The sequence below is a fragment of the Anabas testudineus genome, chromosome 17 (genome assembly GCF_900324465.2).
Source record: "Anabas testudineus chromosome 17, fAnaTes1.2, whole genome shotgun sequence".
NCBI classification, from domain to species: domain Eukaryota; kingdom Metazoa; phylum Chordata; class Actinopteri; order Anabantiformes; family Anabantidae; genus Anabas; species Anabas testudineus.
The window spans coordinates 7,281,725-7,295,049 of NC_046626.1; the positions used below are offsets into that span (position 1 = coordinate 7,281,725).

At 37.7% G+C, this 13,325-nt stretch overlaps 2 protein-coding genes across 43 annotated transcripts in view; both read left to right on the forward strand.

Moving 5' to 3' along the window:
* LOC113171758 (complement factor H-related protein 1-like) overlaps positions 1-13,325 on the forward strand; it is a 69,372-nt gene that overhangs the window by 40,841 nt on the left and 15,206 nt on the right. The window lies entirely within an intron of this gene.
* LOC113171757 lies at positions 1,361-13,214 on the forward strand. Of its 2 annotated transcripts, XM_026374378.1 has the most exons (10): positions 1,361-2,962; positions 4,550-4,601; positions 5,119-5,162; positions 5,735-5,869; positions 6,616-6,729; positions 7,742-9,776; positions 10,143-10,247; positions 11,365-11,421; positions 11,696-11,758; positions 12,484-13,214. In XM_026374378.1, the coding sequence occupies exons 1-10, from the start codon at positions 2,960-2,962 to the stop codon at positions 12,708-12,710; spliced, it is 2,835 nt and encodes a 944-aa protein (XP_026230163.1). In that variant the 5' UTR covers positions 1,361-2,959; the 3' UTR covers positions 12,711-13,214. The 2 variants fall into 2 exon arrangements, with proteins under 2 accessions (XP_026230163.1, XP_026230164.1); XM_026374379.2 differs by lacking the exon at positions 1,361-2,962 and having other exon boundaries at positions 3,074-5,798; positions 5,870-9,776.

Here is a 13,325-nt window from a genome sequence, read left to right on the forward strand (position 1 = left end):
TGAAGTATAATTATATACATGTCATAAAATTGTAATACCAAAAAGCAAGCTATAAGCTGGGTCAAGGTTTCCAAAAAATCCCCAGCCTTTCTCATCATTTTGCTGGTGTCAGAGGCTGTAATGCTGCTGCCCCATCAGATAGCGGCAAAGAATATTGCATTAGCTGCAACATACTGGCAAATAAGTCGAAACATGTTGCTGCAACCAATAAAGGCTTTATCAAGAATTAGAGTTTGCCATGTTCCTTCCTTTAGACAACCTCCAAGTTGCATTTTTGTATAATTTGTTGTGTAGATCAGGGGTGGCTAACCCTGTTCCTTGAAACCACAGTCCTGCTTATTTTCCAGTTATCCCTTTCGCACTCTCTACAGATTACCTGGATTAGTCCAGCCAATCAGAAATACAAGGATAGTTGGAAAACAAGTAGGACTTTAGCTCTCAAAGATCTTAGATATTGTACTTTTTATTTCATAACGTTTCTGTAAAATGTTGTTAGTAGTTACTATTGAGATAAAGATTGCACATCAAGTTTAGCTGCTAGGTAGCTACATGCATTCAACTCGAAGTAAATAATGAATGAATGAATGAATGATTGTACTCAACAGCAGCAGCAAGAAATAATGGTCTGTGGACTTTCTTTATGTATCTTGTGCATCAGACATCGATCCTGCTAATATCCAGTACCATCATAGTATGGTAACACAGCTTCTCACGTTCTTAACCAAGGAGGTGACTGTTTGTAACGCTGTTTGGAAATATGAATGCCTTTGCTATAAAGTTAAATGCAGTAAACAGAGTTCTGCATACTACATGAATAAGGTAAACAGAGAGACAGACGACAGAGAGGAGAGAGACAGACGACAGAGAGGAGAAAGTTGATAAAAGGACGGTGAGACTGAAAAAAGAAGGTTTAAATATAAAAATGTCCAAAAAGAGAAAAGTGGACAGCAAAGAGTTTTTAATCTGGATTCCTCCTCCAGACTCCTTTCTGTTCATATTACCCACTGGGAGCACTAAACCAGTGTGTCTGATATGTTCAGAAACTGTGGCTCCAATTAAAAGTGCCAATGTCAAACGGCATTATGAGACAAAACAAAGGTTTTGAACACACATACCCACTCAAATCTGAAGTGCGATCACAGAAAGTTGTTAGTATCAGAGCCCAGTATGAGACCAGTAATAAGACCAGTCCACCAGGATCTTGAGCCACATGCTCAGTTTGATGTTACGTAACAATAAATTTGTCAAAAGGTTTTTGAATTGTACTGAAATAATTTGATTTGACAGTCAAGTATTGATTACATGCAGGCTACTTGATAATATATCACAGTAAATAGTTAGACATTATAATCTTCTGGACCTTTGCTTCCAAAAATATTGTGTAACCGGACCTCTTTAAATTTTAGTTGAATACCCCTGCTTTAGACAATATAATACCTCTAGTAAATTCCTTATTAAAAATACTATCAGACAAAGACAAGTGCAGCAAGGAGTACTCCTTAGTTGGTCATGTGAAATGAAATCTCTACCTCTAAGCCATAGGAACTGACAGCTACCATTTAGACCAGTTTCACTGACTAATCAACCAGCCATGTGGTTGGTAAACCATTGTGACTAAATCTCTGTAATGACGGTGCCAGTGCAGCACTTTTGCTGGCATCGAGGAACCAATCCAGGTTACTTCTGTTTCAAACGGTCAAAAATGACCTTCACTAACATCACAATGTACTGCAAAACAGCCTCCTAGGATATAAAATGTTGAAATCTATCATTTTATCGTATTAGACTTTTGTGTGAAATCTGGTCATGATTAGTGTATGAATTATTGAGTTCTTGTCACAAATGTATAACGTGAGGTCACAGTGACCTTGACCTTTGACCTACAAGCTCTAAACAGTTCATCCATTAGTCAAAGTGGATATTTGTGCCAAGTGCAGAGCTCATGAGCAGGTGTGTGAGCAGGAGTGAAAGCAAGTGGGAGCCTGTAGATTTTGGACAGAGCAGCTTTTTAAAAAAGGAGGAAGTGTCGCACGAGGTCCCACTCCAATTTTACTCCAGTATCGCTTAGACTACGAGCCTGAAGCATGCCTAAGATGGATCCACAATGCTTTCAGTCAACTGTTACGAGTTGTTGGGTTTTATTTCTTTGCTTGTAAGGCTCCAGTTTAAGTTACATGTAGATTGTTTCCTATTTGTAGAGTATGTGGATGCAGGTCTGAGTGAAAAATATAAATACTTACTGCTCCACTCTGCTAGTGTCCCCTGGTAAGATGTAGTTAAACCTCTACCAGTGACAAATACCAGAATGGGTTAAAACAATTCTCTAATTTTTCTAGCAAACTTTTTACTGTTTTATAGTTCTTAACTGGGAAAGAAAACTCAACCTCGTTCATATGTAAATATTTATAATCTTTCACTTTTAGTCTGGAATTATGTATTTAGCATACATTTTTCCAAGCCATGCATGAAGTCTTCCAAACCAGTTGTTTTGGGTATTCATTCACTCTCTGAGGGGAAAAACAATACTGGAAATTGTTTTCAGTTATGCATGTCTGCATTGTTTTAAGTTATTTTGTGAGTTTGTTTAAATCAAATTTCAGTTGAGTAATTTCATTTTTAAGGGAGCAGGAAATGTTTATAGTTCCTCGTTTTATTCTCAGCAGTCCTTGATATGTTACACGGATCCTGAGATTTGAAGTCCCCACCTAGGCCATGCCCTTCCCCCACCCTACTGTCCACAGCGCGGGATGCTGCGCGAGAGATTTTGCTGTTTGTTTTAAGACACCGCGAGCCGTCGGTGTCTGTTGTGCTATATGTAACTACGTGCGGAGTTAATTTGGTGTGCGCCGTATAGCAAATCCAGCGCTACTTTTTGATCACCACACCTGCTCCGTCGGAAGGGACAGACAGAGCTCATGCGACACAGAAGAGTGGAGCTGCTTTTGGAGCGTCGACTGAAATGGTAAGTTTTGAGGTATTACAGTAAAACTCCCATTATAATATTGTGCTGTTCAGTTCACTGGCGTGCGGTTTGCACGTTGAATCAACACACGAATTATATGCAATGTGGGACTGGAACTTTACTAGCTTGATTAGCTAATGTTAGCTAACAGCGATGCTAGCTAGCTAATTGAAGTGATGTTAATACCTGGTCTGCGCAGTTGAAACTAATCAAAATGTATTTTTTGTTATATAAATTATTTTCGTAGTAGTGTAATGGACCGAAGGTTATCTGTTATTAGTTTAACCTCCACGGTTTCATAATTTGATCCGCGGATTAATTGCCAAATTCACGGGTTTTCTGCCAGTGTTGCTTTTCAGAAAATACCTAAAAAACGTCGTCATACAGAGTTGCTGTGAAAATATCATATTATTATCACGTAAATGGCGAAAAGCAGCTGGGGTGAATGTCATGGTCAGTGGAGGAGCGGAAAAACTCCAGTCTCCCTCTTTATTTGATATAACATGATCAGTCGTCGAGCGATTGATTCGTGCACAGGTGTCGAGGAACAAACTAGATTGCGTATTATTAGCACTTAAAAAGAACAGTGAGAGAGAACAGCCACATGGAAATACAGTTACATGTCACTGTGGGGCTGTCACTGTGGGAAATACAGTTACATGTCACTGTGGGGCTGTCACTGTGTCTCGGTAGCCGGGGGCGGAGTTCAGCTCCTCCGCACCTCGCGCACAGCCGACACAGACGGAGCCGAGACGTCAGTTCGTGATACAGAGCGAGTTACTGCACTGGCGACAACCTCGCAGAAAGTGTGACCGCGCGGTCTCCTTCCACCGTCGTCTCCAGGCTCGTTAATTACAACAACCTTATTAATTATTCTTTATAAACACGCAGAAACTAAAAGTGAACAGATTCAGGTGTACTGTGTCTGACAGCATCCCACACTCTGCCAGACTGTGTGCTCAGCAGTGACTAACATCAGCAGTAGATGAAGAGATAACTCAGTTCTCTGAATTGTGTTCTATTTGTACTTCACCCACTTCTTAAAGTGAAGACTTCAGTGTATTTATCACATAAGTGATGATTTATTGGACTAAAATATTTTCAGCTATGTGTACCTGATTAGGCTTTATCTTTGGAGACATTAGCCCATACTATGTTATGTAAAATTTAAACATTTTATTGGAGGTAGGGATGATCGAAAAATTATCTAATCCTTGACTTCTACAATCTGTTACACCTATTACTATTGTAATAATAAATGCCCATGGATAAATGGCTAGCATTATTGCTAAAATCTTTAATCATTTGTCAATTTCTTTATTATTTGAGATGGTATGTTGGTGATGACTTGGTGCTTTAGTAAGAAATTTACAGAGAGGAATAGATGAAGAAATTGTTTACTGTGGATAATCTAATACTAAAGATGGTGTAAAAAACAGAAAATACTATTTAGTTTTAGTCAGAATATGATGACCAGCATCCCTCTCGCTATTTTCAGTGTCACAAAGTTAGCTACATCAACATACAGTCAAAGTCTACAATTGAAGCTTGAAATTGAAATATAATATGATAATGTCGGTCCTTTAGGCAGAGGAGGATGGCCCAAGCTTTGTATCCACTGGCAGTACTGAACACACAGGTAAGACAAGGGAGTCATTATGAGATGATGGCATAGTGAGGTCATGTTGTGTGGTTGGAGCCAAGCTTATACCCTTGCATGAAGTTCACACTCCTAGCTGGCAAAACATTGGTGAATCTCTTAAGATCTCTTAGTGGATAAACATCCACTAAGAAGATGAAAACCTGCAATGCAAACATGTTCAGTGGAGACACCACTGTCACTGTAGGTAAACAGATTGTAATTTTTTCAGTAATTTCCATTTAGGATTAATAGTGTTTTAAATCTTAATAAATTTATTGTATGAAAATACAATAAAAAAATACATTAAAAAATCATGTTGAATTTTGCATAATTGGAGCTTATGCCAAAACAGTGCTTTAACTATTGGTGTTACCCAAATGAAACAATTTCCCAAGGGTTTAAGCTATTTTAATTAACCTTTACTGTAAATGAAATGAACTGCTGCAGCCTCACATTGCCGTTTTTGGTTGATCAAACCAACATAACATTTCATTTTGTGTAATTGTATTTGCAGTTGCTGATATGACAGATGGCTGTGATGCTGAACAAAAGAAAGAGGTAGGATATGTCATCTTTGCTCAAGGGTTTTAGTAAACATTTTACAGTTGGCTTTCTTGAGTACGCTGATTTCTTTAACTTCTTGGGTGTCATGTAAACGCGAAAACTGGTCCTTGTAATTGGAGTAGGGGATCAGCGAAACCTGATTTTGCCCATGTAGATTTCTTCCAGAGAACTCTGAGATTACTTTGCCATGTATACACATAGCATAGCAAGTATTTATGTGCCAGTGGAGAAGCTTGAATGTCTCTCATGCATATGTCGCGGGAGAAAAAAAGTTGTCACTGGTGTAAACAGCTGATATTGTGACGGTAGTAGTAGCACTAGCATTGTTAAAAAACTCAGCATTACTGGACTTATGAAGAAATGTTACGTAATGACAAGCGAGTGAACGCTTTCTTTAGGTTTGGCTTGAGTAACTTTTTCTGGATGGCACTAAACAACTTAATGTTAATGGTTACCCAGTTCCTTGAGTGCATGTAAAGACACCATCTTTTCTAATAAAGCATGGCAGCTAAAAAAGGAAAAAGTCTATAAAATAACAAGGGATTTGTCTTGTTTTCTGTTTGCAGTCTCAAAGCCGTCACTTACGGCGCCTCCAGAATCTGAAAAGGCATCATAATATGTGTGAACAACGTTATGAGGAGGCACACATCAAGAGGTTAAATGACCAGAGAGAGAGGACCTTGTTGAGCCTGAGCAAAGAGGTTAGTCGTACCACGCATTCTTAAAATATACATTAGAGGGAGCAGATGGAAGTCATAGAAGTATGGACACATTTGCAGTGTCAGTCTTGGCTTTCAGAAACTTTTTCCAGATCTCCACTGAGGTCGCTAAGGTCAAAAACACAGCAATTTGAGCTGGAGGAGAGGAGTTTGCAATAGCACTGATACATTTCTTTTTCAGCTTCAGAGAAGCTAAGGTTTGGTTAGCAAGATGCCGACTGAACGTCTTAGTCAGTGTAGTGTTGAGAAAGGTGTTCTCATCCTGCAAGAACACATGAGCAAGCAACAAGTTTTTCTTGAAGAGTTTTACTGTGATAACGGTTTCAAACTTGTCTTGATCTGTTTTGTTTGTTTGGAAACCCAAATCACATTTTTTTTTTTTTTATCTTAATAATGCATACTTTCATGTCAAGAGTACATGTCAAGCAGGTGACGATACATAGCTCACTAGTCAATTACTCTTCCAAATTTAGCAAAAAACAATCATTCCCTTGTTTAGAGTTTATATTATGCTGATCAAAGTGAAATTGTGATTCATCTTATTTAAAATGGACAACTGTGATATTGTTAGAGCTACTGCTGCAAGACAACACAACAAATCACCACTAGACAAATATTGACATAGAGATCTGTGTGTTAGCAACATAATAATTTTGATTTCAAGTCTGTGATATTTTCACAGTTTAATAGTAAAAGATTTTCTAATTTTAATTTTTTTTCCCCCCCAGGATGAACAACAATTGTCCAGCAACAGTGAGAGCACAATTATTCTGGAACTCACTCCAGCTGATGTTGAGAAAGACCCAAATGTACCTGAGCTCAGAAGGACTGACAGTGTCATTGTAAGTTTATTTGTACAACTTCACATGCTAATGTAAGAAATGCCATTGCACCTCTCAGGTGACTGTTGTCACAGGTTTGCCTGCATAGATGCCAAGGTGAATAGAAAGTAGGAGGAAATATTTCACAAAAATCGTCCTGGTGTTGAGAAATACTATGACAATAACTAACCTGTTTCACAGTCATACCTGCATATTGCACTTTGGTCTGCAAAGGTAATTCATACATGTAAAAATATGTCCAGTTTACATAAAATTAATCAACACATTTTTACTACCATATTTTATCCTAAAAAATAGAGCTTTTCATATTTTTAACATTAGTATGAAAACAAAAAGGTAACTAAAGGTCTACAGTTTACTAGTAACAGTGTCTAAACATAGCTTAGAGAATAGAAAGTTTTTCCAGATGTTTGAAACCAACCTATGTGACATGGCAACTCAGTTAATGAATGTGCCATTAAAGCTGTATTGTTAATCAGTTGGCAATGACAGCATATCCAGACAGAGCCACGCAGGGATGTTTGGTGAATGTGATACAACAAAGGAAAGTTATTACTTAATGTAACTAGTTTAAAGGAAGTTGTAACAAGACATGACTGCTAGACTGTTTTGACTCTGTTCCACCATTGCATTAGATTCATCTTTTACCTGCATATTGTACTTACATTCTTCATAGCATTGTTTGTCAAATGTTTTGCAATGGAAAATAATACATAGTAACTATGACCATAAGGTTAGTAGTTCAAATCCCAACTGTGGCAATAGTGATACTACAGCATGTGTTATTGCAAGCTACTATTATTACTATTTCCAACACTATTACAGCAGCAACTCATACTGTTGCAGCTGCACATACTATTACTGATAGCCGTTACAATTACTACTATACTGCCACCACCCCTTCTGCTCCTATTACTGGTGTATCTGCCAATATCTATGGTCTTTAAATGCGATGTATGTGATTTGGCAAAATACTTGATGATGGTTTGATTTTTTTTTTTTCTTTTTAAAGCTTACCAGAGAAATGCTTGGTTACACATCAGAACACTCTCTCTCATGTTCTGGGAGCAGCGGGGATGAATATGTTCCTCGATCTACAGAAGAAACAAAAACTGACAGTTCTGCAGAAAGTGACAGTTTGGCAGAAAACATCAAACGGCACAAAAGTAAGAAGCGAAAGTTACAGGAAACAACTTCAGCCAATTTTCAGGAAGTAGGTGTCCAGCCACTGAAGAAAATGTGCAGGACACCTTATAAATCCCCGACTGCAAATGACACCAAAGAATCCTCTTCATCTGATTGTGATGACACCAGAGAATCCTCTTCACCTGACAGTTCTGATGTGACTGTCATGACTTTAAAGAAGAAGGAACATGGTGGCAGACTCTACAACAAGAAGTTCTACTGTGTTTTTTGCTCTAAGCCTTTCAGCAAAATGGCACGCCATTTAGAATCAAAACACAAAGATAAACCAGAAGTGGCAAGAGCAGTTGCTTGTCCAGTAGGGTCTAAAGAACGAAAAATACAGTTGAGTTTATTGCGAAACAAAGGGAATCGTGCCCATAATAATCAGGTGCTTAAAGAAGGAAAAGGAATGGTGATACCTCGTCAACAATCCTGTGCACCTGTAAAAGCCAGTGATTACTTGCACTGTATAAATTGTGAGGCTTACCTTAAAAGGAGGTCAATGTGGAGGCACATGCAGAGATGTCACCTCAGCAGGAAAGTTAAAGGTTTACCGCCAGGAACGTCTAGAGTTCAGGCTCTATGTAAATATGCTGAGCCAGTTCCAGACAATGTGAATGCACAGTTTTGGAAATTGGTACAAGGTATGCATGATGATGAGATAACGAATACTGTTCGCAAAGAGAAATGTATACTGAAATTAGGGGAGCATCTCTTCAGTAAGCATGGCCATGATGTCACTAAACATGATTATATCAGACAGAAAATGCGTGAGACAGGGCGACTGCTGATCCAAGGACAGATAAATGGCAAGTTGAAGATGATGTCAGATTTTTTTGTACCAGCTAATTTCCCTCATGTGATTGAGGCTGTGAAAAATGTGGCTGGCTTGAATGAGGAAACAAACACATACAAAACTCCATCTTTGGCACTGAAGTTAGGCCACAACCTTAAGAAAGTAGCAGATGTTCTTGAATGTGAAGCAATGATCTCTGGTGACGAGAATAACATTCACAATATGCGGGTGTTCAAGCAAATCTGTGACACTAAATGGAGTGAATGTGTATCATCCAAGGCCCTCAGGAATTTGAGTGAGGCAAAATGGAATGCTCCACAACTTCTTCCCTTCGCTGAAGATGTAAAGAAGATGCACCAGTATCTCGACATACAACGGGTAGAATGCCAAACAAAACTCAAAGATGAGCTGAGGAGGAAGCACTGGGTAGAACTAGCAAAAATCACACTCTGTGACGTGATACTCTTCAACCGAAGAAGAGAAGGAGAGGTATCTAAAATGTCTCTCAATTCTTTTACATTGAGAGACACGTCCTCGACTCATCCAGATGTAGAACTTGCTTTATCTGACCTTGAGAAGAAGCTTTGTAAGCACTTCCAGCGAATAGAGATAAGAGGCAAACGTGGAAGAAAGGTCCCCATTCTCCTCACACCTGATATACTGACATCAATGGAATTACTTGTCAAGACTCGCCGCAGCTGTGATGTGTTGGATGAGAATCCTTTCATGTTTGGGAGACCACAAACACTCAGTCACTTCAGAGGATCAGATGTCATACGGCAGATTGCTCAAAGCTGTGGGGCAAAGCATCCAGAAGCCTTGTCCTCCACCAAGTTGAGGAAGCACATGGCCACTATGTCTAAGGTCCTCAACTTGAAGGACAACGAAATGGATGACCTTGCGGACTTCCTTGGCCACGATATCAGAGTGCATCGCCAATATTACAGGCTGCCTGAAGGGACATTACAACTGGCAAAAATAAGTAAAGTTCTTATGGCTCTGGAACGAGGACAGCTGTCTGAATTCAAAGGAAAGAATCTTGATGAGATCAACATTGATCCACGAGGTAAAACAGGCCTGTGCAAATGTATGTATTTAAAACCAAAGTAATAGTAATTCAAATTAAAGCAATATCATAGCCAGCAGATGGGTAGCAATGCAGTACATTGAAAATAATGCATCAGCAGATGTACAGACCCTAGTCTAGTAAGACTGTTTATATACAAGCACAACTAATATATGTATGTATGTATTTCTGGAAGTAGATTCATGGCACCCTTGTTAGGTTTGAGTGTTTCATTTCTCATGAAAGTTTGAGGAAATTTAGTAGGAGACCACAAATGTTATATTCCCTTTTATGCAATATTGATTTCTTAATCTTGTTCATGTGCTGTCTTAATATTTGTTTCCATGTGGTTGCTGTGTTTCCCAGAGAATATAGCTGTGGACAGTGATGCATCTGACACAGAAGATGAGGATGCCACAAGTGTCACAGATACTGCATCATCAGCTTCACTTTCATCTACACAATCATCAGGTATAAGTGGTGAATTGCTAGGCAGTTGCTGTGGTATGGGATTACCATAAGAGCATTTGCAGATGAATCACAAGGAGGGAAAGACGTACTAGATAATACTGTGTTTGTAGGGTTGCAGTGGTTAAAGAAGCAGACTTTCAGAGTAACAAACACTCCACCTCTTTTGGACTTTCCAAGGGGTCTCACACTTTCACAGCTCCCTAATGCTCGCAAATTATATAAAATCATCCAGACATTAGATATGTCCTCTTTTCTTGTCATTAGCGGATTTAGAGCACAGCATGGCCGTTCCTTAAAGTAGGACTAGTGAACCATTTAGTGTAGGTCATCTATATCTGTTTAGCTGTAATTTGTAACTTTTATTTTGTATTTTATGTGATGCAAAAATGAACAAACAAATAAAAACATATTAGCCACCCAAAATCACCATGGCCAACGGCTTAAAAAAAACAACTCATATTTGTCGACAACTAATATTTAGCCAAATATTTAGATGCAAGATGGCTGCAAGAGAAAGAAACACCTCTCACATATTCCCCCAAAGTGTGTGTCGCATTCAGAACTTGAATCAACATTGATTAAACATGTAGTATTGATCATAAAATGTGGTCTTGAAATAATTTCTGAAAACCTCTTATATTTTATTACTCATTTAGAGAATCTTTGAATGTATAGCTCACTATTTTCTAATTTAGATGAACCCAGTCACTTGAAGGAGAAAATAATCAGCAGATTCATTAGTAATGAAAGTAATCAGTTTTAGCTGAATACAAAATATTTTAATATCACTTTCAATATCCACCTAAACAGTCACACAGAAAATATTAACTTATTTTTATATTTTTTCTTTAAATTGTTTAACTATTCAATTCAATTTTATACTATATTTATATACTACATTAATGTTATAATTCATACTTTTAACGAACATTTTATTTAGTGCTTTTACTTCAGTAAATCATGTGATTAATTATTCCACCACTGGTGTTAAGTTCTTAATTTGCATTCATAAAGATTTAAAGAGCATTGTCTACGCACCTATGCCTATGGACTGCTTTCACTGTTGAATACTCATTTACTAAAAGCGATATATATTTTTTTAATTTTGTTTTTACAGACAGATCGACTACTGGATCTACTTCTAAACAAAACAAACATCTATATCCAGCCACAGGTAGTATTCTTTTTAGTATTTGGAAAGAAAAGCAATGATTATGGACATTTTAGATGACGTTTGTCACTTGTAAAGAGTGCATACTGTCCAGTGCAATTGTTAGCTTTTGTGATTACGATACTTTTTACTTTGTTTCTGTCATTTTTATTTACAGTTTCTTTACCTGATATTGTTTGTTTAAACCACAGGAAATACAGAAGAAAAGTTTATTCTGTGAGCACCAACAGTTATTTTGACTGCATGTATTGAAAGTCTGTTTATGTGTCTGTAATAGGAAGGTCAGATGAAGAGATGCCACCTGTCTGTGAGGTCTCTGGCAGGTCGCACACCACAAAGGGTAAGCTGTTCAAGGTTTCCACTTGTGTTTCTGGTATTATTGACACTTTGGCTCTAGATGTCTGAAAACACCATTTGTAATCAATTAACTAGTTGACATTTTATCTTGTGCTCTACCATAGATACCTGTAGGTTACTTGTTTACTTTTTAAAACAGGATTAGACACCAATTTTAATTCCCTGATGACAGCAAACGTGCTATTTTTGATCTGTGTGGTGTTGGTTTGAGTTGGTGGACAGATGGGCAACAGTGGTATATGTAGAACATAATGTGTACTGTAATACCTCTGAACAATGTTGAATGATTGGGTGTCTCTGTAATTTTGTCTGGAAAAACTCTGAGTGAGAGATCTTCTCTAGTAAAACCATGAGCCCACCTGTCATTTTCATAATGTCAGAGTTCAAATGTTCATATCATGTTAATGAGTCAAATCCAATTTTGTTCTAACTTGTTCTAAATCTGGAATGTAGGTGTTTAAAGTGACCAATGAATGTAAATGATGTATGTATTCTTTTGCACAAATATACTTATTTGCATGTACTACTTCACCCCATCCCCTGCTGCCACCACCATGAAATTCTTCAATTTTTGTGATGAACACTGTGTTGTGTATACTGTTATTGTTGTCACCTTTTATCAATTGAGTTTCATTGTGGATAATGTAACTGCACATCAACATTATATGCTATTATTTTTTAAACACAGTTTCTTTCTACTTTATGCAGAGTTATCACAAAACAAAAGAAGAAAGTGGACTGAAGATGAAATCCAGGCTGTGGAGATGACTCTGATGGACTACATCAGCTCTGGCAAGGTTCCTGGGAAAGCAGAATGTCTGAAGTGCATAGAGACATCCCCAGTAGCATTAAAGGGGAGAACTTGGGAGGGAGTTAAATTTTATGTAAAAAATCGCATTGACGCTTTAAAGCGAGAATCTATGAAAAGAAGGTAAGCATTTACATTTCTCCACTATTGCTGGGAGATGGATTAAACAAGTACAGATACTGTACTGTACCTGTAGTATTATATGTTCCCCATTTTTGTTGTACTTTATGTTTGGATTTTAATATTTGATTGGCAGTATTACTTTCAATTACTGTAAACCGAGTTGTCCAGAGTGTGGAACGGTGGCTAAAATAAGCAACAGGGGTGTGCAATATTGACAAATGACATTTGGGTACTCATAAGTCGATGATGATAGCAAAATGTGAAACCTTTTGCATCAGAGTTTGCCAACAGGAATCATACAATTTAGGAAAGATTTTTGGACTGTAATATTTTCTAATAGGCTGGCACCTAAAGTACAAAATTAATTTGAAACAATTTGTCTAATTAAGTTTAACTTTAATCCCAGAATTCTGGGATGGGAAGTTTTATGGTGGCCCTAATCCTCTTCTGTAGTATTTTTATTATTTTTTTTTTTTTTTGTAGGGCTTTTTTTGTAGCATGATTCTGCTGTGTGTGTTATGCTGGTGCCTTTTCTGGTTTTGGCCTGCCATGGACAGCATTTTTCATGTGACTGAGGATGATCTGTATCTAGCAATTAATAACTGATAGTTGACTGCAA